General features: G+C 43.3%; 1 protein-coding gene across 1 annotated transcript in view; it reads right to left on the minus strand.

The window, feature by feature from the left end:
• The window catches only part of CABCOCO1 (ciliary associated calcium binding coiled-coil 1), a 157,298-nt gene that overhangs the window by 30,067 nt on the left and 102,212 nt on the right, over positions 1 to 25,019 (minus strand). Inside the window, exon 6 of the mRNA XM_073596264.1 lies at positions 5,608 to 5,730. Coding sequence (XP_073452365.1) covers positions 5,608 to 5,730 — 123 coding nt within the window. The remainder of the gene's footprint in view (positions 1 to 5,607; positions 5,731 to 25,019) is intronic.

The following is a 25,019-nucleotide window of genomic DNA, read 5'->3' on the forward strand; positions in this document are numbered from 1 at the left end:
CAATCGTCCTGTCCCTGCAGCTGAAAAACACCCCCACAGCATGATGCTGCCACCACCATGCTTCACTGTTGGGACTGTATTGGACAGGTGATGAGCAGTGCCTGGTTTTCTCCACACATACCGCTTAGAATTAAGGCCAAAAAGTTCTATCTTGGTCTCATCAGACCAGAAAATCTTATTTCTCACCATCTTGGAGTCCTTCAGGTGTTTTTTTTAGAAAACTCCATGCGGGCTTTCATGTGTCTTGCACTGAGGAGAGGCTTCCGTCGGGCCACTCTGCCATAAAGCCTCGACTGGTGGAGGGCTGCAGTGATGGTTGACTTTCTACAACTTTCTCCCATCTCCCAACTGCATCTCTGGAGCTCAGTCACAGTGATCTTTGGGTTCTTCTTTACCTCTCTCACCAAGGCTCTTCTCCCCCGATAGCTCAGTTTGGCCAGACGGCCAGCTCTAGGAAGGGTTCTGGTTGTCCCAAACGTCTTCCATTTAAGGATTATGAAGGCCACTGTGCTCTTAGGAACCTTAAGTGCAGCAGAAATTTTTTGTAACCTTGGCCAGATCTGTGCCTTGCCACAATTCTGTCTCTGAGCTCTTCAGGCAGTTCCTTTGACCTCGTGATTCTCTTTTGCTCTGACATGCATTGTGAGCTGTAAGGTCTTATATAGACAGGTGTGTGGCTTTCCTAATCAAGTCCAATCAGTATAATCAAACACAGCTGGACTCAAATGAAGGTGTATAACCATCTCAAGGATGATCAGAAGAAATGGACAGCACGTGAGTTAAATATATGAGTGTCACAGCAAAGGGTCTGAATACTTAGTACCATGTGATATTTCAGTTTTTCTTTTTTAATAAATCTGCAAAAATGTTAACAATTCTGTGTTTTTCTGTCAATATCGGGTGCTGTGTGTACATTAATGAGGAAAAAAAATGAACTTAAATTATTTTAGCAAATGGCTGCAATATAACAAAGAGTGAAAATTTAAGGGGGTCTGAATACTTTCCATCCCCACTGTACGTCGGCACAATGGCACGGCTAGGCAATTGGGCGTACAGGTACGTCCCCTTTAAATCGCAGAATCCGTGACCGTGCCCAGGGGTTCCGCAGACTCGATGTCCACTGGGAGCCCATGTGTAACAGAGTGGCAAAACGGGGAGATGCCTATGTAAACAAGGCATTTCCCTGTTCTGCCTAGCAACATGACAGAAATCTACTGCTCCCTGTCATCAGGGAACAGTGATTCCTGTCATGTTCTAGTAAGACAATCCCCCCTACAGTTAGAATCACTCCCTATGACACACTTAACCCCTTGATTGCCCCCTAGTGTTTAACCCCTTCCCTGCCAGTGTCATTTACACCGTAATCAGTGCATTTTTATAGCACTGATCGCTGTATAAATGACAATGGTCCCAAAATAGTGTCAAAAGTGTCCTATGTGTCCTATGTGTCCGCCATAATGTCGCAGTCACGATACAAAAACGCAGATTGCCGCCATTACTAATGAAAAAAATTAACAATAAAAATTTCATAAATCTATCCCTTATTTTGTAGACGCTATAACTTTGTGCAAACCAATCAATATACGCTTATTGCAATTTTTTTTTACCATAAATATGTAAAAGAATACATATCAGCCTAAACTGAGAAATAATTTTTTTTATATATATATTTTGGGGATATTTATTATAGCAAAAAGTAAAAAGTACTGCTTTTTTTTCAAAATTGTTGCTCGTTTTTTGTTTATAGAACAAAAAATAAAAACCACAGAGGTGATCAAATACCACCAAAAGAAAGCCCTATTTGTGGGAAAAAAAGAACATAAATTTTGCTTGGGTGCAACGTCGCACGACCGCACAATTATCAGTTAAAACAACGCAGTGCTGTATCGCAAAAAGTGCTCTGGTCAGGAAGGGGGTAAATCCTTCCGGGGCTGAAGTGGTTAAAAGGAATTTGCACGAGACACTTCTTGCAGGGAGGGTCTGCAGACCAATACTTGAAACAAAGGATCCTTTGCATATGAACTGAAATGAATAAAAGCAGACATATTTGTAACCCGAAACATTTAAAAAAAATGGACTTTAGTCATATAGTCATTATATATGTACTGTACATAGTTACATAGTTGGTAAAGTTGAATAAAGACACCATGCAATCCAGTTCCACCTGAGTGTGTGTGTCTCTATGTCACTACAGTTTTCCATAACCTTGTACATTGATTTATATTACCTGCTAACATCACCAATTGGGGAAGGAAGTTTTACATCCTTAGTGCTCTAACAGTAAGGAACCCCTTAAGCAGTTTAAGATTGAACATCCTCATTCCCAACTTCACTGTGTGCCCCTGTGTCTTTAGACCTCTGGTTAAAATGCTGGAGCCACCATTTAAAGATTTGTATATGTTTATATACATCTTTGTGCAAATAATGAGACCTACACAGCCATTATATAAAAAACAATGAATACTAAGTTTTATTACAAAACCATTAAACCTTGTTGAAAGGACATTGGCACAAGCACACATACACTACATATAACAACCCAGTTTCGGACACCTCCTGGTCCTGGTTCATTAGTACCTCCCTTCCATGTGATCTAATGATAACCAACAACTGTATAGTAATTCAAATAAAGAGATCCATGAATGTCATACTGGAAGTGAGGCAGGGGCCAGGGCTTGTTTGAGAGAAATAAACAAATTCTTTTTCCATTTTTCATTGTAATCTATTCTTCATGTATACACAATTGTTTCAGATTGCATCAAATAAAACACGGGTTTACATGAGATTAAAACTCTATATCTATATCTCTGCCATTTCTGTAAAGGGCAGCATGACAAGAAAAGACACATGATATTTTATCTGAATGTGTAATAAAGTTATGTTTAGAGTCTGCCATCTGTGTCATTTAAAATTTAAATATTTTAAAATGGAATTAGGGAAATGGTATTTGTATTTTACCATATTGCTTCAAAAAAAACCTTGAGCATTACTGGCTCAGGAGAAAAAAAAACTAAGCTTTATTTTAAATGAGTACATTTTTATATTTATCATGGGTATTTATATAGTGACATTAATTTACACAGCACTTTACATATCTATTGTATATTCACATCAGTCTCTACCCTCAAGGAGCTAATAATTCATACATATACAAATGTTTTAGACGGAAGCCAATTTACCTACCACCATGTCTTTGGAGTGTGGGAGGAAACTCACACAAGCACAGGGAGAACATGCAAACTCCAGTCAGGTAGTGTCAAGGTTGAGATTTGAACCAATGATCTTAGAACTGCTGGGCAGAAACAATAACCACTGTGCTGCTATCATATAGCTTTCCATTAGGGTTGTTTTTCTATTTGAGGAAGCCACTATAATAACTGGTTTCCACCCTTTCAACACCTCAAGTGCTGCATTTGAACAAGGACAGTTGACTTTAAAGAAGTGAAACCTAACAATCTGAATTTTTTATTGTAAAGCAAACTAAAGTAATGATAAAGTATTTAAATAACATGAATATATTCATCAAGATAATCTTAAAGGGTAAATCCACCTTTTGGTGAAAAAAAATTGTGAATGTATTATTTTTTTGCATTTGAGCCTGCAAAACATTGCAACTGTGGTCACTGGGTGCAATGCCAGGCTCCTGCAGAATCTTCTTCCAGCTCCCTGTCTGTACAGGCTGTCAGTTGGAGAACTGGAAAAAGTGCCAATGGACTATGGATGCGGTGTTCACTGCACTTGTATTCCATTGAGAACTACAAGTCTGTGTGCCACGATGGACTTGTAGTTCATTCATTCTGTGACACATGGATGTTGGAGCTTTTTGGGGGGTGGGGGTGTCCTCCTGGCATTGTGTTACATGTTACACACAAATGTTACAAATATGGGTGTAACATGTAACATGGTGTAAAAACACAGTGACCCATAGCAACCTTTAAATACATCAAGGTGGTGAAAAAGATTCAGGAGGGCAGTATTTTCAATATGCAACCAGAATCAAGAACACTGGGACATGACCTTAACTAACAGGAGGAAAGTTCAAAATTAATCTTAGAAAATATTATTTTACTAAAAGGGTAATAAATAAACTTCCAGCAGAGGTAGTAAGCCAGTCAACAGTAAATGGCTTCAAACCTCCTTGGTACAAACATAGATCTATACTCTAGACAAAAAAGTTAATGAAAAAACAAAGAAACATATTGAAAAAACAGGCAGACTCGATAGACCACAGTAAGAAAACCTCATTAGCTCCACAGGCTTCTATAAATCGCATATACTTAAAGATAATTTTATCAGAAAAAAATATGGGCAAAAAAGAAGGCGTTTGAAATGAGAGCAAGAAAAGTTTCCCCTGTAAGGCTGGGTTCACTCAATCTGTGGAGCAGAAGGAGGTCCAGTGTGTCCCTGTTCACCATTTCAGGTCCAAATTTTTGCCTGAATTCGGACCTGAAATGGTTCCAAAAAAGCACAGGACCCTTTGTGAAAATTTGTTTAAATCTGATTTTCTTTTTTACCTCCAGTACATCACCTGAATCTACTATGACTCAACATTTTTAAAAGAAATTGAGTGCTATGTCCAGTCAGGAAGTCTTGGTTGGTTCAGATTATTTGCAAAGGTGTATCAACCATGCAATTTTTATACATGAATTTAACCCTGGTAATAAAGTTAGACTACAACTGCCTCAAAAGTAGATTTATTTTCTGCATTAGCATATTTAGACTCTGTATTAAAAGCAAGAGCAGATCTAGTTTCAGCAATAGATCCAGACTCAGTAGTAAATCTTGGGTTATTTGTAGATATAGACTCTATGAAATGGTTAGCCTCAATAAAAGATTTTTACTTAAAGCCCAGCTATGCAGCGGTAGGCAACCTCGTTCCTCCAGCTGTGGTGAAACTACAAGTCCTAAAAGACATTGCAAGACCCTGACAATCACAGGCATGACTTCTAAAAGTAGAGGCATGATGGGATTTGTAGTTTCACCACAGCTGGAGTGCCAAGGTTGCCTAACTCTGGCCTACATGCTTCTCCTAACCCCAACCACAAGCCTTCCAGGCAGCATGTTATGCTTTTTTTAATATTTACTTTTTCCAGAAGATTTCAGGTTGTTCGTGTGGTACCCTGGGGTCTTCTTCTTTTCACATGATGGTCCTCAGTGAGGCAAAGTGTGTCACTGCTCCCACTACATCATTACTCTGTGAAACTACTCTGGTCTGGTCACATGATGGGGTCCCTGTCCCAGCTTCTGTATAGAGGAGAGACAGCTACAACAGCTGCAGAGCCTGGGTGATCACATCACTTTAGGCTTTATATGGGGCAGTCGTTGTCTGTTGGCCTCCTCTACACTGAAGCCAGTGCTGGAAACCGATTATGTGACCGGACTGGAGTGGCTTCAGAATAGGCAAGCATAGACATCTTTTCTTTTACAGGGTAGATAGTCTTAAAATGGCGGGATTAGATTTAGGCTTAGTTGACTGGTATTTGACTGGAATTACACTTTAAAATGACAAATTCCACTGTTGCAGCTGTAGATATATTATCATTGCTTTATATGATCAGTGAGGCCTTGGTAAAGTTGATTTGTGTGCTATGTAAAGAAAAAACATACCATTGTATTTTCTTCTTCTGGTTCCGGTGGAGCTAGAAACTGTGTATACATTTCATAGGGTATTCCTTCTTCTAGTGGTGCTGGAAATGGTGTCTCTGCAGGCTTAGCAATCTCCACTTCTACCTGAAAAAAAATAAAGAATACAACATTCATTGTAAACAACATTCTGTTCACAATGAAGTGTGTTACAGTTGTAAATGTAACATCTGAAAATTCTTTTTTTACATTAGTATCATGTCTTAAACAATTGAGTTGTATTTAAAAAAACAGAGAGAGCACAATTATATTCTTGTCTCATACTCATTTATTCACTTATTAAAAAATAACTACACAATTACATTAGGCAGATTATGCCCATGTATAAATTGTCTAGGTTGAATGAATGCATAAAAATGAAGAGCATTAAAATATAATCGTCAGGTAACCAGTACTTTTGTAGGTAATGCTCGTGTGCATGTGCCAGTACATAGGAGGACTCAGGCTAGTAACCAGCATGCACTGGCATGTCAGCGCATATGTCTGTGTATTGGCACAAGTCCGCGTATATCCAGTCTCCCTAATGGAGCCAAAGCTGCCTATTTAAAGGAGGTACTGATATGTGCTGATTGCTGGATGTTCTTCAGGCCTCTGTGATCCCTGGACCTGTCCTTCCTGGTTACCCTGTTGCCTGACTTCAAGTTCTTGACTCAGTCTGCTCCTGGATTTTCCTCTGACTCCCCCCTGACAATGATCGTGGCTTGCTGCTTGACCTTGCTCCTGCTGGATCTCATGTGCTTGTCCTGACTTGTTTCCAGACTATGCTCCTACTAGCCTGAGGGATCATCATCAGCATTCAGACTTTACAAAGACTTTACAAAGAATGCAACAAGAAAGGTAAGGGAGCAATTAGGGCGGCTAAGATAGAAGACAAAAGACATTGAGCGGAGGAGAGCAAAAAAAATCCCAAGAAATTCTTTAAGTATATAAACAGTAAAAAAGGGAGAACAGACCATATTGGCCCCATAAACAATAAGGAAGAACATCTGGTTACAAAGGATGGTGAGATGGCGAAGTATTGAATCTATTCTTCTCCTCAGTCTTCACGAGGGAATTAAGGGGCTTCAGTAACCAAAACTGCAGTGTTTGTCCTCATGACACATCATAGGAAGCACCCTCATGGCTAACAGAGGACAGAGTTAGAAATAGACTTGGGAAACTTAACATTAATAAATCACCGGGACCAGATGGCTTGCACCCGAGGGTACTTAGGGAACTCAGTCAAGTAATTGCCAGACCACTGTTCCTAATTTTTACTGACAGTCTACTGACCAGAATGATACCAGCTGATTGGAGAAAAGCCAATGTAGCACCAATATTTAAAAAAGGGCCAAAATACATCCCTGGGAATTACAGACCAGTTATGCCCTGTACACACGAAATATGCCCTGCCATCAGAATAAACTCCGAAGGTTTCTCCGACGGAACTCCGACAGAATTCCATTCAAGCGGTCTGGCATACACACAATCACACCAAAGTCCGACCATCCAGAACGAGGTGACGTACAACACGTACGAAGGGACTAGAAAAAGGAAGTTCAATAGCTAGTAGCCAATAGCTTCCGTCTCGTACTTGCTTCAGAGCATGAGTGGTTTTTGGTCCGTCCGAACAGCATACAGACAAGCGGTTTTTCCGATAGGAATTGGTTCCGTCGGAAACATTTAGAACATTTTCCATTTCTAGGTCCGTCAGAATTTTTGAAAAAAAAAAAGTCAGCATACACACGAACGGAATAGACGAAAAGCTTCCGTCTGACTTTTTATGTTGGACATTCCGCTCATGTGTACGCGGCATAAGAGTGGCAAGGATGTGGAATTCCCTTCCACAGGTGGTGGTTTCAGCGGGGGGGCATCGATAGTTTAAAAAACTATTAGATAAGCACCTGAACTACGGCAACATACAGGGATATACAATGTAATACTGACCTATAATCACACACATAAGTTGGACTTGATGGACTTTTTTCAACCTCACCTACTATTTAACTATGTACCTGTGCTCATCCGTGTATTACCCTGGCTTGGCTCTTGACATCTGACTGTGTATGACCTTGACTCCAGCTTCCTGACTAGGTCTTCCTGCCTGCTCCTTCAGAACCTTGTTACCAGATCTGCCTTCTGGGCCCTGTCTTGCATTACCACACATACTCATGAGGTGCTTTCTTATCTGCATCCGCCACCATCCCCGCAGACCATCACTACTGATAATCACTTGCCATCCAGGTCCCGGCACCCGTGCTACCCTAAGTCTTGCACGCCTGTTCCCATATTCAGGTGTGTTTGGGCCAGAGCCACAAGGGAAGCCCTCCCACCATTCTGGCCTCCACTGAGGTACAGTATCTCATACAAGTGAGTACACCCCTCACATTTCTGTAAATATTTTATTATATATTTTCATGTGACAACACTGAAGAAATGAAACTTTGCTACAATGTAAAGTAGTGAGTGTACAGCTTGTATAACAGTGTAAATTTGCTGTCCCCTCAAACACACAGCCATTAATATCTAAACCGCTGGCAACAAAACTGAGACACCCCTAAGTGAAAATGCCCAAATTGGGCCCAATTAGCCATTTTCTCTCCCCAGTGTCATGTGACTCCTTAAGTGTTACAAGGTCTTAGGTGTGAATTGGGAGCAGGTGTGTTAAATTTGGTGTTATCGCTCTTACTCTCTCATACTGGTCACTGGAAGTTCAACATGGCACCTCATGGCAAAGAACTCTCTGAGGATCTGAAAAAAAAACTGTCGCTCTACATCAAGATGGCCTAGGCTATAAGAAGATTGCCAAGATGCTGAAACTGAGCTGCAGGACGGTGTCCAAAGCCATACAGCGGTTTAGAAGTACAGGTTCCACTCAGAACAGGCCTCGCCATGGTCGACCAAAGAAGTTGAGTGCACGTGCTAAGCGTTATATCCAGAGGTTGTCTTTGGGAAATAGACTATGAGTGCTGCCAGCATTGCTGCAGAGGTTGAAGGGGTGAGGGGGGGTCAGCCTGTCAGTGCTCAGACCATACGCCGCACACTGCATCAAATTGGTCTGCATTGCTGTCATTCTAGAAGGAAGACTCGTCTAAAGATGATGCACAAGAAAGCCCGCAATCAGTTTGCTGAAGACAAGCAGACTAAAGACATGGATTACTGGAACCATGTCCTGTGTTCTGATGAGACCAAGATAAACTTATTTGGTTCAGATGGTGTCAAGAGGATGTGGTAGCACACAAAGGCAGCACACAAAGTACAAGGACAAGTGTGTCTTGCCTACAGTCAAGCATGGTGGTGGGAGTGTCATGGTCTGGGGCTGCATGAGTGCTGCCGGCACTGGGGAGCTACAGTTCTTAGAGGGAACCATAAATGCCAACATGTACTGTGACATACTGAAACAGAGCATGATCCCCTCCCTTTGGAGACTGGGCCGCAGGCAGTATTCCAACATGATAATGACCTGGCCTCCAAAATGACCACTGCCTTGCTGAGGTTAAGGTGATGGACTGGCCAAGCATGTCTCCAGATCTAAACCCTATTGAGCATCTGTTGGGCATCCTCAAACGGAAGGTGGAGAAGCGCAAGGTCTCTAACATCCACCAGCTCTGTGATGTCATCATGGAGGAGTGGAACAGGAGTCCAGTGGCAACCTGTGAAGCTCTGGTGAACCCCATGCCTAAGAGGGTTAAGGCAGTGCTGGAAAATAATGGTGGCCACACAAAATATTGACACTTTGGGCTCAATTTGGACATTTCCACTTAGGGGTGTACTCACGTTTGTTGCCAGCGGTTTAGACATTATTGGCTGTGTGTTCAGTTATTTTGAGGGGAAAACAGATTTACACTGTTATTCAAGCTGTACACTCACTACTTTACATTGTAGCAAAGTGTCATTTCTTCAATGTTGTCACATGAAATCTTTTGTGAGATACTGTACCTAATATACCTAATATAATACATTGCTAACCTTGGCTCCTAATTCAGAAGCCTGTACTTACTTAAGCCAAATGTTAGAAGTTTCCAAGAGCTCTGAATTGCATTAATTTCTAATATAATAATCTTGCCTTCGGTCAGAAAGTGGCATCTAGTTTACCCTCTCTGCCCCCTGGAACTCCTTGTGCTCTGAATATTCGCCTGAGGGCTAACCCAGATAGTCATGTGTCATAATTTCCTCTTGGCCATTGATGTCACCCTTCATATTGACGGACCAATATGAAGAGTGGCATCATTGACCAAAATGCAAAAGTACAGAGAACATTGGGATTCAGGGCTCCCTTGATGCTGTGCACCTAAGGGTGCCTGCCTTTGATTTAGAAGGCCAGTTTAACCACTAGTACAAACCAAAAAATATATTTCAAGAGTATTGTAAATTATTTATCTTTTATATAAAGAAAATAATGTTGTCATGTTAATTATTTCTAAACTGCAACTGCAGATGTTATTTTATTAATGTTATTGTTTCTATCTCAACAAAAATGTTAAATATAATATAAATAAATATACAGTTTAAAAATAATTAGGTCTACTTTACTGTACAAAATAATTTCAACAAATGTAAGAAAATTATAGGTCATTATATTTAGATTCCACAAAATATGTTACACTATAGCTTGCATAAATATGCTGTGAATGTGGCAGTTGTATTGTTTAGTCATGCATGTCTTAATTTTGCTTTAAAGGAACGCTGGTATCTAAGGTATCTAAGGCGAAAGAAAAGAACATTTTGTCTTACAAGCATAAAAAAAAACACAGTACGGAGGAAACAAAGATTCAACTTGATTCTGTGATTTATTGCGTCTCTGCGGAGTTCTTTTGATCCTTGACTATGCCCTTTGTCCCTGTCTACAATGCAATATATACTTTAATAGCTACAATGTTGCTCTAAAGAAAAATACATTGAAAAGCTGGAATTTCACTTAAACTTCTAGGTGCAAGCTAGGTTACATTTTAGTTCTGTTTGGAAACACGCCATGTTTCAAAGGAAGGCACAAACAACAACCACCTAATTATTCTGCATAACAGTTGTACAGTGCACATATGCTTAAATGTATGCATGTTTCAGAGACTTGGGGGGGGGGGGGGGGGCACCAGCATTCATATCTGCAGTATAAGAGGTGTGCAGGAGGTAACGACAACAGGTTATTAGCAGACACATTCCAGCAGAGCTAACAGACTGACTTTTTTTTCTTGATGATGGATGTACAACTATATCTGCTAAGCTTGGTGTCCCGGCTATAAAGCAAGGTGAGAAATTTGTTACAGTCAGCTCCCTCTAGGGGCAGCATATCGTATATATACTATACATTGGTTCTACATTGTCCAATGATATTTGAGCTGCTCTGTACTTTTGTACAAACTTTGTAGAAGTGCAGTAGGACTATGATGTGAAAAGTCAGGGTAGAGAAAGGGCTTGTTACAAGTGAAACTGAAACCACAACTCAAAGTATATGTGAAGTCTCACCTTGTAAAACAATCCATTCAGGTTAAAATAGAAATGGAAGGCTAACTGTTCTAGAGTGCTGGGGGTGGAGACCGCAGAGGGGCATGTCAGCAGGAGGCAGAGAAACAGCAATACGCTGATCTTCCCAGTGAAGAGCTGTGCAGGGTGGTGTGTCAGCACAGGTCTGGCCATTGGATTACAAGTAGCTTGGGGCTCCCAAATAGAATACAACTGACCACATTGGGATGGATGTGCTTCCTTGCCTGGCATGGTCGGTTTAAAAAAGCAAAGCAGAGGGGCTGGCAGGATCTCCTGGTATTCCACACAAGGGAAGCAATTCAAAAAGAACAGGATACCTTTAAATAAAGTACATGGTAACACAGACACTTAGCAAGAATATGAAATGTTGGGGTAACATATATCACACTTTAATAGTTTTAATTAGCAGCAGCCCTTGGTGAGTGATGTGCTGCTAAGGTCTGATGTGCCCCCTGGCTGTCACATAGTAACTAAATATACTAATATTTGTGATCTTAACTCCTTCCTGACCTGCCGTCACAGTTATACTGCGGCAGGATGGCACTGCTGCGCAAGCCGTCATAGCTGTACGTCGGCTCTTTAAGACGCTCTAGCAGACGCGTGCTGGCTCACAGCGTGACCGTGGAGCTGACGCATGTGCCTGGCGGGCGCGATGACTGTCGGGCACCCACGATCGCTCATGACAGAGCGAGAACTGGGATCTGTGTGTGTAAATAAACACACAAATCCCGGTTCTGTCACGGGAGAGGAGAGAGATTGTGTGTTTCTACTAAGTAGGAACAACGATCTCTCTCCCCCTCTAGTCAGCCACATTCACCCACAGTTATAATACATCTAGCTGAGGGGGTGCCCTTCATTGGGACAAAGTGGGCCATTTTCAACAACCGGTCTACTATGACAAAAATTGAGGTGAAGCCCCCAGCCGGAGGTAATTCCACAATAAAGTCTATAGAAAGCATTTTCCAAGGCCTATCTGGGACAGGTAATGGCTTTAGCAATCCCCATGCCTTGGTCCTGTGCCCCTTGTTCCTGATACAGGTGGTACAGGATTCAACAAATTTCCTACAATCTTCGCGTAACTGAGGCCACCAAAAGGTACGCTGTACCAGATCAGTAGTCTTAGCCACGCCAAAATGCCCAGCCAATGCATGGTCATGACAGAGTTCTAGTACTGAAACTCGTAGTTCTTCAGGTATAAAGATCCTATTCTCGTGCCACAGTAACCCATCCTTAACTTGGAGTTCTGACCTAATGGAAGATCCCAACTCTGCGGAAGCCTGCTTAATCTGGGAAAGCAGGTCTCCCTGAAGCAAAAGAAAATTCCCCGGGGACAGAATGGTGTCCGGAGGGGAAACCTCTTGGGACTTGTGAAACATCCTGGATAGGGCATCAGGTTTGGTATTCTTGGAGCCAGGGCGGTAAGTGACATGAAAGGAGAACCTGGAGAAAAAGAGAGCCCACCTGGCTTGACGTGGCTTCAACCTTTTTGCAGATCTCAAATACTCCAGGTTCTTATGATCTGTAAAAATTAAGACTGGATGAGCGGCACCCTCCAGCAGATAGCGCCACTCCTCCAGCGCCGATTTGATTGCCAACAACTCTCTGTCAACTACATCATAATTTCTCTCTGCCGTGGACAATTTACGAGAGAAGAAGGCCACAGGATATAACAGGGCCTTAGTTCCCTGTCTTTGGGACAACACTGCCCCTACTGCAATTTCGGATGCGTCTACCTCTAGTACGAATGGCAGAGAGGAATCTGGATGCTTTAGTAGGGAGGCGGAAGTAAAAAGGCCCTTGAGGGTCTCAAAAGCCTTTTGGGCCTCAGCAGACCAGTGGAAGCGTGTACCCTGTTTAGTTAGCTGTGTGATGGGTGTGATGATGGCTGAGAACCCCTTAATAAATTTACGGTAAAAATTAGCGAATCAAACGAATCGCTGGATCCCCTTCTTGTCTGTCGGGACTGGCCAATCTAGAACTGCAGCGACCTTTTGAGGGTCCATCTTAATGCCTCTACTGGAAATGATTAACCCCAAAAATGGAATACTTTCCTGTTCAAATTCACATTTCTCAGCTTTTGCATATAGACCGTGTTGTTGAAGCCGGGCCAACACACTTCTGACGTGCCTGCGATGAGATTCAAGGGAACAAGAAAATATTAGTATGTCGTCTAAATAGACGATGACAAACAGATCTAGGAAGTCTCATAAAACATCATTGATGAAGTACTGGAATGTAGCAGGGGCATTGCACAGACCGAAAGGCATCATTAGGTACTCAAACTGTCCATAACGGGTACGAAAGGCGGTCTTCCATTCGTTTCCATCCCTAATACGAACTAAATTGTAGGCTCCGCGGAGGTCAAGCTTAGTGAATATGGTAGCTGTCCCAAGTCTTTGGAACAATTCTGGTACCAGGGGAAGAGGGTAACGGTTTTTTACAGTGATTTTGTTCAGCTCGCGGTAATCTACACATGGTCTGAGGGTCTTGTCTTTCTTCTGTAAAAAGAAGATACCTGCACCTGCTGGAGACGTGGATGGACGAATTAAGCCCTTCTTTAGATTCTCATCGATATATTCTTTTAAGGCCCCTTGTTCTACTTCAGTCAAAGGAAATATTCTTCCAAAAGGTATCTCAGCACCGGGAAGTAATTCGATAGGACAGTCATAGGCCCGGTGAGGGGGTAAGACCTCTGCCCCCTGCTTGCTGAATACATCTAAGAAATCATGATAGGCAGAAGGGATGGAGAGGTGTAGACAAGGATCTGTATCCAGGCAGAGCAAGGTAGGGTTCTCCTGAGCGTTCTGAAATCTGCAAGACTGTTGGCAATATGGAGAAGAAAAGGTAACTTCACCTGTGATCCAATTAATGTCAGGATTGTGAGCCTGTAACCATGGCATGCCGAGGATTATGGGAAACAGAGGTGAAGCGATGATATCTAGGGGCAGCAGTTTGTGATGAGAATTGGAGATGGAGACGGGTATTGGAACAGTCTCTTGGGTAACAGGCCCAGACTTAATGGCGGTTCCATCAGCTAGATGGATGGAAAGTCCATGGGCTTTAGGCAACAAAGGTATCCGGTGTTGGGTAGCAAAAAGAGAATCCATGAAACAACTGCAAGCTCCAGAGTCAATAATGGCGGTTATTTGCAGAGTCTCTCCTGGAAGCTGTAACAGGATAGAGAGAGCAAGGTGAGTAGTGTTCTTAACCAGAGGTGCAACATAGCCAGTGGACAGGGATAGGCACTTACGGAGTTTAAGGGGACAGTTCCTGACATAGTGCCCAGGTTCCCCACAATACAGGCACAGATTATTCACTCGACGACATTGTCGTTCCTCCTGGGTAAGAGAAGGCCGCAGGACCCCTAATTGCATTGGCTCAGGTGGGTTAAACGTGGAGGTAGGTGGTGCTGGTGACGTATGATGGGGAACTTTAGGGGTAACCCAAGTTGGGCGAGAAGTTCCCATAGCTCTCTCAGTCCTACATTCTCTTAGGCGTTGATCGATCTGGATGGCCAGATCGATCAGTGCATTTAAAGTCTGTGGGGTACCCACCCTGGCCAATTCATCCTTCAGAGAGTCAGAAAGTGCCATTCGAAACTGATAGTGGAGAGCCGCATCATTCCAATTTGTGTCCGCACTCCATTTTCTGAATTCCGCCACATAGTCCTCTGCAGCCCTGCGACCCTGTTGAAGGGTGTGCAAAGCCAATTCTGCAGTCACGGACAGCTGGGGGTCATCGTACAGCTGACCCAATGCGTCAAAGAAGGTGGAGAGATTAGTCAGGGATACGTCCTTTTGCTCCAAGAGGCGATGGGCCCAGGTTTGGGGGTCACCAGAAAGCAGAGAGATTACGTAGCCCACCTTGGTAGCCTCCAGGGAAAAGGTACGTGGCTGAAGAGCGAAGAACAATTCACAGGAGTTGCGGAAAGCCCTGAATTTAAGGCGATTCCCGGAGAAACGTTCAGGCGTCAGGACCTTGGGTTCTGAAGGGAGCATCACCACCGTTGAGGAAGGGCCGACTGAAGGAGCAGGAGCGGAGGGAACTCCCTGGGCCCAATGGGATTAGACAAGGTAACACTCGTTCCTCCAGCCTGGTGTATCCTTGCTGTAGATTCTTGACTGCTTCAGTCAGTCCTGCCAGGTGTGCACAAAGTTCCTCCATGGGAGACGTTCCCTGCTCAGGCTCAGACATGGCTGTCTGCTACTGTCACGTACCTGGTAGGTTTTGAGCCTGAAGTGCAGAGAAAGACCTCCCATACAGCTCCCACTCTTGTTCCCCTGGAATGGAGACAGAGGGCCCAGGAGTGAGGAGTGGGTGGGTGCCTGGCAGGATCAACAGTCACAGGAAGTTCAGGAGTGGTGGCACCCTCTGGAACCTGAAGCTGAAGAGAAGGCTGGAATGCAGAGAGGACCCGAAACCACAGCAGGTAGGTAAGCAGGTAAGTCAGCAGGTAAGTAAGCAGGACTGAAGAGCTGGACTGGAACCAGGAACAAGGCAGCAGGTAGTAGACTGGAACGCTGGACTGGAACCAGGAACAAGCAGCAGGTAGTAGCCTGGAGCGCTGGACTGGAACCAGGAACAAGGCAGCAGGTAGTAGACTGGAACGCTGGACTGGAACCAGGAACAAGGCAGCAGATAGTAGGCTGGAACGCTGGACTGGAACCAGGAACAAGGCAGCAGGTAGTAGACTGGAACGCTGGACTGGAACCAGGAACAAGGCAGCAGATAGTAGGCTGGAACGCTGGACTGGAACCAGGAACAAGGCAGCAGGTAGTAGACTGGAACGCTGGACTGGAACCAGGAACAAGGCAGCAGATAGTAGGCTGGAACGCTGGACTGGAACCAGGAACAAGCAGCAGGTAGTAGCCTGGAACGCTGGACTGGAACCAGGAACAAGCAGCAGGTAGTAGACTGGATACTGGTATCAGACAGAGGGATGGTCAAACAAGCCGGAGGTCGGTATCAGTCGAGCAGCAGAGGTACCAGGGATAACACAGAGGGATGGTCAGGCAACCAAGAGGGTCTGGTGCAGGCGGATAGCAGGATGGTCTAACAGGAAGCCGGGTCAGATAGCAGAGTACACAGGTCAGATCAGGTTAAGGCACACGGAACGCTATAGAGCAGACAGCGGGGATTGAGTGTGACAGGCCGGTTTAAATAGCCCGCCTAGCACTAGCGGGAGTGCGCATGCGCGTGCCGTGCGTGACAGCACCCGTGAACGCGCGCGCATGCGCAGTGGAACCCGTGGCCGTGTCCCCGTGCGTCTTGATCGCCGATTACTGGCAGGATCTTCATGACATTGCCCCCCCCAAGGGGCAGCCTCTGGATGCCCCTTTGAAGAAATTTCTCCGGATGGGCTCTTTTAAAAGATTGCAACAGATTTTCAGCATGAATATTATCCTCAGGTTCCCAAGAATTTTCTTCTGGGCCGAACCCCCTCCATTTTATCAGAAATTGATTTTGGTTACCTCTTCTCCTATGGTCCATGATAGCCTCCACCTTGAATTCCTCCTCCCCATCTACCAAAATTGGATCAGGAGGATCCGTACTTCGGCCTGGAAATGGATTAGAAACAGAGGGTCTGAGCAAGGACACATGAAATACTGGATGCACTTTTAGTGAATCTGGAAGTTCAAGTTCGTATGCCACCTCATTAATTCTTCGCTTGACAGGAAATGGTCCAAGAGACTTGGGACCCAATTTCTTTGACGGGCAAGCCATCCTGAGATTTACTGTAGATAACCATACCTGGTCCCTGGGTGTAAGTAACAGCTCGCCTTGTCTCTTATCGAAATGCTCCTTTCTATTTTAATGCTCCTTTTTTGTCCTTCATGCATATTTGCCTTCACTAACCTCCCCAGCATGCTATCCTGGGCCCATACACACCTAGCCTAGTCACTTAAAGCGGAGTTCCACCGACATGTATTAATTTTTTTTTTCGAAACATTTATTAAGATCATAACATTCACTTTTAGCACTCACTTGTTTTAGAAATTTCGTCCCCCGATGTTCACTGTATTATAAAAAATAAAGTTTTATTTGTTTGTCCCGGCCGTTTTTATCTTGCTTGTGGGCATGTGAAGCCCATAAGCATACTGTTTCAGAATACGTTCTTGCGCATGCGCAGTATGACAGGCTCGCAGTGCCATTGAGTTCTCACGTTGCCATCACAACGGGTGTCGTCGTCGGAAGTGCCCGCTCCCATTGTGATGGCAACGAAGTCCTCGGCACTGCCCAGTATCTCCTGGGAAATGATGATAGACAACTCTCAGGAGCACTAGCGAGCACGGGCACCAAGGGAAATGACGTTAGGCGCCTTGGAGAGGAAAAGGCAGATTACGAGGGACCCCTTAGCAACAGACCTGAAAAGGTGAGTAAATTCTTTTTTTTTTTCCAAAGGTTGTTATTTAGATTTAATGCTGTTGATTGTAAAAAAAAAATTTTTGACTGGAACTCCGCTTTAACAATATATTTTGTCTGCTCCATTGTAGTGCTTACCCTAAACACCACCTAAAATGTGTCCAAATGTTATTTTTGTCCTTAAATTCAGGCAGAGTGCAAGAGGCTTTTTTTGGGGGGCTAAAACTCATTTGGAACCCTCCCTCCCCCCAACCGCTAAGTCAGCTGATACCAATTCTCTATCTGCTGACTTTGCCAAACCCATACACACTATACCTCCCTCTTTTGTGGTCAGATTTATGGATGAATTCACCAAAGCATGTAGTGCAAGGGCCTGCCTGAATACTTTCAAATGGTACTGTTTAAAGTTTTGTTCTCCTATTGTCTTGATAGGTAATTTCAGAATGTAAAAATGTGCTTCAATTTGCACAGTGTGCACTCATATTTTTGGATTATGACACTTCTTACCTGTCCAGTGGGCTGCCAATAGTGTAAGGAGGGGCTGGCCAAAGTAAAACATATTATTTATGCATTCAGCTCTCAATGAAGTAGAAAAACATCTTCCCCCCACTATAACATTTTTACAATGGGCCATCAGAGGGGGTGAGGAATGTGATAAGTGGACCTTATACTTTTGTCTTTAAAGACTCATTTCAATAAATATTATACTGATGTTGGCCAAGAATGTTTGTGTCTAATCTGCTTGCAATGTTTATGTGCAAAAGTAATAATTTTTTTTTGTTTGTTTCACTCCACAGTTTCCTTCAAACCCACAGGAATGGCAGACTGTGGCATCCCAGTTTGCTCAGCAGTGGGACTTCCCAAACTGCGGAGGGGCAATAGATGGGAAACACGTCCACATCATCCCACCCCCCAACTTGGGGTCATACTATTACAACTATAAGGGGTTTAAAAGTATTGTGTTGTTGGCGGTGGTGTCGGGTTTTTGTATGTGGACATGGGGAAGAATGGCCAGATATCAGATGGTGGAGTCATCGCCCAGACGGAGTTCTACAGACGGCTCCAGAATAGTGGCTTGGGCTTGCCACCTGGGGAAGATAATGTGGCTGGTCTTCCATTTGTGTTCATCGCTAATGAAGCGTTTGGGCTAGGTGACCATCTCATAAGATTTCCGATGAGGACCCTCACCCCGGACCAGAGGGTTTTTAACTACCGGCTGGCCAGAGCCAGAAGAGTGGTGGAGAATGCTTTTGGAATAATGGCCAGCCGGTTCCGCCTATATCTGACACCAATCCACATGGCGGAATTTAAACTGAACCATATTGTGCTTGCCTGCTGCATGCTACACAATTATCTCCGCAAAAATGCTTCAAACTATGTGGCCTCAGTTGGGGCTGAGGCCAGATTACCAAATAGTAATTTGACGGCAATTGAAGCTGGCTGTCCTGGCTTGCCCCCCCAAAGCGCCTGTGAAGTGAGACAAAATTATCTTGAGTACTTTGCGGGTGGGGGGGCATTAATCTGCCAGTGAATGTGTGAAACATTTTTTAAATAAATTTTTATTATAAACTGAACTAATATTTAATTTGATTTACTGCTTGTGTTTGTTTTAGCTGTCTCCTAGGTTCTCCAATGGGCTTTTCTTTTTGGCCATTTACTTTAATAATGCAAACGTAATTTATTTGATACACTTGGTCACAATTCTTCTTTAGCTAACTATTATGTTGTGGGCCTGCTACAAACATTGTTTTTGTTGTTAATGTATGTAATGCATTAATGATTAAAATAATCATCCTTTTCAGCACCATGAATTAATTGTTTTGAGTCCCTAAAATGGCCTGATTGGGGCAAATTTTAGAGCACTGTGGGGTTTATTTACTAAAGGAAAATCCACTTTGCACTACCAGTGCACTTGAAAGTGCACTGAAACTGCACTGAACGTGCACCTGTAGTGCAAAGTGGATTTGCCTTTAGTAAATAACCTCCATTGTCATTGTAAACACCATCTTACTCCAAAAAATGGTATTGAGCATTGAAAGAAGAAGCCACACATTGTTGAGTATAAAGCATTTTACTCCGTGCACATTCATATGTGCATTAGAAAAGGGTTTTTGAGAAACCAACATCTTTTGTGTATAACATTTATGTTTGAAAGTAGAAATAGCCTTCAACTTTGATAAAGTGAAGGCAATATCAGACATTAGTATGTCCAAACTGTGTTGATCTTGCTTTCATCAGATGGGGTGATGTCACCCCTGTAAAAGCCAAATTTTGAAGACGCACACAAATTGGGAGTCAAAATGTGGATTTCACTCCTGTTCCCATGCTTATTGTCAACATGTGCTAGCTCCCATCATGGGGGATCAATAGACGTGTTTCGGGGGTGCAACCTACTACTTGAGTTGCGAGGAAAGGGTTGCACCCACAAAATGCATACATTGATGGCAGATAGCACATGTTTAAACACTGTGAGCATCTTCAAAATTTGGCTTTCAAATTACTTTAAAACAACAAATTCCACGACAAAACGGTATAGTTTTTTGTGTGTTTTAGATTCTGCCTAAAACATCAATGATGTTCTCCATTTTTTGTTGAACATCATTGATGTTTTCCTTTATCTTCTCTAAATTCCGATTGCACACCATGATCTCCCTGATGAGGATGTGTGCACTTGCACTGGTGAAATTAGTTTCTTCTTCCACAACATCCACATCACCTAAAAATAAAAAAACACACCATGTATTATAAATATGCAGGCATACATCTATTACCTGAAGCTGTGGTCTCAGACACTCACCTGTTGTGGTCACTATTTCGCCCAATTCATGTACCTCAGAATCCACATCCTCAGGCTGTGATGTGGGGATTTCCCCTTCTTTAGGAGGTGTGCTGTTCTTGGTGTCCTCAGATATCCCGAGTCTTTTCTCCCCTATGTGAATAAAAAATAAGGTATACTTAGCACACAGATATTTTAGGCAAGAAATAGGAATATGAAACATTGCTTGGAAGTGACGTACAATTGTCTGTTTTGGCAGAGTTCCAAGCTGAAGACATGATTTTTTCCCTTTCTTCAAGCTGGAATATTTACCTTTTTTGGAAAAGTTTCACACATGGAGACACCCCTAGTATCCACTGGAGCACTTGTGTGGGACACCCTAAAAAGGGTGTTCTGGTGTCCCACACTAGTGCTCCTGCATCCAGATGTGTAAATAGCTGCTAAGTGTCCTCTCTTTACACTGAATCAAGTTTGCGTTACATTCTAGTTACAAACACATCTAGACAACAATGTACTAAACTTCTTTTAATACAAATAGGCCTGAACAAATGTAGTTAACCTGCATCTGTCAAAAACATCGTATTAGTGGGCGAACGAACAATGTTTACTACGAACGATTACTGTGCCCACGAACCTGAAACTTGCCATTTTAAAAGCTATTTTAAACTGTACAACAGTAAAGAAAAGCACACGGAGCAGCATGTTAGTAATAATAATAATAATAATAATAATAATAGGAACACACAACAAATACTTACTTTTTTGCAGCGCTCTCTTAATCCTTCTGTACTGATCCAGTGCCCTCAATTTGAGGTCTGACCAGCATTTCCTCAATTGCTCGTCGTACCCAAAAATTCTTCTGCAGACTTCTTAGAACTTTAGTCATGATTTTGGCCTTTCTCACATTTGGGTTGCTGTACGGTCCATATTTCCCGTCATAGTCGGCCCTCTTCAAGATGTCCACCATCTCAACAAAGGCCATATTTGAGGCCTTAAGTCTCCTCCGGGATCGGGACATTTCTGGATTCGGGCTTTCGTCGTTGCTGCTCTCCTCTGCAGGCACCTGTTGTCTCTCCGCCATGTACTCTCCCATTGCGCCAAAGAGAAGGGGCGGGGAATATACTAGAAAGAAGGTCAGGGGCGGAGTTTCAAGCATGCACAGTGTATATAAAGCATAACACGCGTGTGGCGTACGTACTATCTGTGAGCGGAAGACGGAGTAGCGTAAGCACCAATCGTGCTAACGAAGGTACCATTTTAACTTGGGGCATCAGTGGTTAGTGGCCTATACTGCTTATAGATTGAGGCCTATATTGGGACAAGATTTAGCCTGACATTAGGGTTTGTCTTGTGTTGTGTCTTGCAGAGAATATGGATAAATTCAATGATCCTCCCCAACTTCATTGATAAATACAGGGAGATGCCCCGTTTATGGCTAGTGAAACACCAATTTTATAACAACAAAATAAAGAGGAAGGAAGCACTTGATCAACGGTTGGAATTGGTGAATTCCCACAGCAGACATCAACTATTTGAAGGCCAAAATTGGTGGCCTGAGGAGCACATATAATAGGGAGAGCAAAAAGGTCCAGGATTCAATGAGATCAGGAGCAGCAGCAGATGACCTTTAAGTACCCAGGCTCTGATGCTATGACAGACTGCGGTTTTTGTCAGACCAGACTGAAATCAGGCAATCACTCTCAACCCTTCCTTCCACTCTTCATTCCACACTTCCTTCCACATCAGATGAGGCTTCCGAAGTCCAACCTGGGCCTTCCACCCAGGAAGATGTGGAGGAGCCCAGCTTGAGTCAGGTATAGCATTGTTCAACATATTTCTTGACAAAAAAATGAATGATGCTAACTAGATGTTATTATTGATCACTAATTTCAGATTTAACAAAGTGGTTTACATATCAATAGAAAGTAGTAGCCAAATATGATTGGGACAAAAATGAAAAATGCTGGGGTCAGAATGATAGTCTTTTCTATTTGTTAACATTCAATTTGCAACAATCATGAGCTCTAAATTGTGTGAGTGATGACCAAAAAACTAAAACTATGTCCCATTTTCATACACAGGAAAGTCTCAGCCAGGAGGAGGCCGTGGAAAGTCTTAGCCAGGAGGTGGCGGAGAAAAGTGGCAGCCAGGAGGTGGCAGGGGAAAGTGGCAGCCAGGAGGTGGCAGGGGAAAGTGGCAGACAAGAGGTGGCCGTGCCCAGTAGCCTGACTAAATCCCAGGTTCCTCCCCTCCACCGTCCAACAAAAAGGCCCAGGAAGGGGAGGAACGTGAAGGAGTCAGCGCTTGGTTTGATTTGGCAGGCTACTGCGGTCCTCACAAACACCCCTAATGTCCAGGAGGCCTTTGCGTGTATGACGGCCAGTAAGATGCAGGAAATGGAGGTGGCCCAATACTTCATCAGTGAGGAGCTCAAATTTCAGGTCCTAAATAAGGGGTGAGGGGCGAACTCACCAAGAAAAGTCACATAAGTGAGTTGGACCATACTCCTCCTCCACCTCCTGCCACAACTCCAACCCACAGCCACAGCCTGGAAGGAAGCGTGGAAGGACGTGTTCAGAGTGATGGCCTGGGTTCGGTTTGGTCTGGCAAAAGATGCAGGCTGTTGTAAGACCACAGCCTCAGGACATATATGTCATATGCTGCTACTTCCAATCTTTCGGAGTCCTGGACTGTATTGTGCTCCCTATTAAATGGACTCCTCAGGTTACCAATTTGGCCTGTCAAATAATTGATGTCTGCCCTGCGGTACAAAGGCTTCGCCAATTTCAACAGTTTATCCAGCATTGTCTTCCTCTTTATTTTGTTATGACCCCTAATAAATTTCTTTCTTTTTTTTTTTTTTTTTTTTTTACAAATCCTTGGCTATGTGTTTTAGTTCAAAAAGGATAGGTAGGTAGGTACATTTCAAAAATATAATGTCAAATTAACAAGGGACACCAACACCAACCAACCTCTTTGAGGTTAAAAAATACAAGATAATAATGGTGTTGTGGTAACTTGACACACAAAAAATATTATGGAGATCACTAGAAAAAAAATAAAAATCAGGAGATCTTGATTAAAAAAAAAAAAAAAAAAGTAGTTCACTATAAAAAAAAAATATATAAACATTATTCTGGATATCTGGCGAAAAAAAAAAAAAAAAGATTATTCAGGAGATTACAAGAAATAATAAAGAAATCAGTTTGTCAGTACTCTGTGTGAATATCAGCAGCAAAACAACTTCATTATTCTAGCATTATAAAGAAGAAGAGAATGCGCTGCATTGAAATATTTCAAAATTTGCAGCGTGACGAATGTGCTATGTCCATTACGAATGCTAGCTTTACCAGATCGAGCGCTTCCATCTTGTACTTGATTCTGAGCATGCGTGGAATTTTGTGCCTCGGACGTGTACACACGCTCGGAATTTCTGACAACAAAGTTTTTTGTTGTAAAATTTGAGAACCTGCTCTCAAACAGTTGTTGTCAGCAAATGTCCGATGGAGCACACACATGGTCGTAATTTCTGACAACACGCTCACATCGAACATTTCCCATCGGAAAATCAGATCGTGTGTACGACCCATATGAGTCCCTTTAAAACAGGGGTGTCAAAACTTTTTTCAAAGAGGGCCAGATCTGATGAAGTGAACATGCGTGAGGGCTGAGGATTTTGCCTGACATTCTTTGAACCATTAAAATTCAGTCTAAGTGTGTTCGTTTGAGCACTAATACACTGCCCAACAAGAATTCTCTTGCCTTTTTGGCTGTGTGTGAGTAAAGAGATGAACTCGGCGTGTTATTTGGAAATACTGTATTTCTTGGCGTACAACACGCACCTTCATCTTTAAGAGGTAAGTTTCAGGAAAAAAAACTTACATTTTAAATAAAGAACTGTGAAGCAAAATAAGGGTCAGTACCCATCTGCAGCCTCACAAGTGCCATGAATGCAGCACCCCCATTGCCATGAATGCAGCTCCACTATTGCCATGAATGCCACGCACCATTGCCATGAATGCAGCACCCCCATTGCCATCAGTGCAGCACCACCATTGCCATGAATTCAGCACCACCATTGCCATGAAAGCAGCACCTCCATTGCCATCATTGCAGCACCCCCATTGCCATGAATGCAGCACCCCCATTTCCATCAGTGCAGCACCCCCATTGCCATGAATGCAGCACCCCCAGTGCCACGAATGCAGACTCACCACTGACATCAGGGCAGCCTGATTGATGCCCATCCATCTGCAGCCTTGGAGGCGACACGGAGGGGGGCGGGACAAGCGCCAAAAGATTATATACAGGAAAAACTCCTATTTTCTTTTCTTCTTTCTTCTCTTCTTCGCCTCTTTAATACAAAGTCCTGCCTTCTATGATGGACAGAACAGTCGTCCAAAGGCAGCGCACAGGAGAGATGGGACTTCCTATTACAGAGGCTGCGGTGTAAACAGGAAATTCTCCTGTGTGTATGGCACTCATCCCGCATGTCCCCTCTAAGGCAGCCAGCATATATATATTTTGTTGCCCCAGCGCTGGGAGATTGTTGGGTACCACAAAAGATAAATATGTCCAAAAAAGCAGGCGGGCTGTTCAAAACTGGAACGTGGGCCGTGCTTGGCCCGCGGGCCGGACTTTGGACATGCCTGCTTTAAAGGGAAGGCAACATAACTCCACTTTCCCCAGCTGCCAGAGCCTCAAGAAATATTAAACACATCCCAGTATGGGAATTTATTATTATGTGCTTGAGCTGCCAGTTGGTGTCTCATGAGGG

Source organism: Aquarana catesbeiana, linkage group LG08 (genome assembly GCF_042186555.1).
Source record: "Aquarana catesbeiana isolate 2022-GZ linkage group LG08, ASM4218655v1, whole genome shotgun sequence".
NCBI lineage: Eukaryota > Metazoa > Chordata > Amphibia > Anura > Ranidae > Aquarana > Aquarana catesbeiana.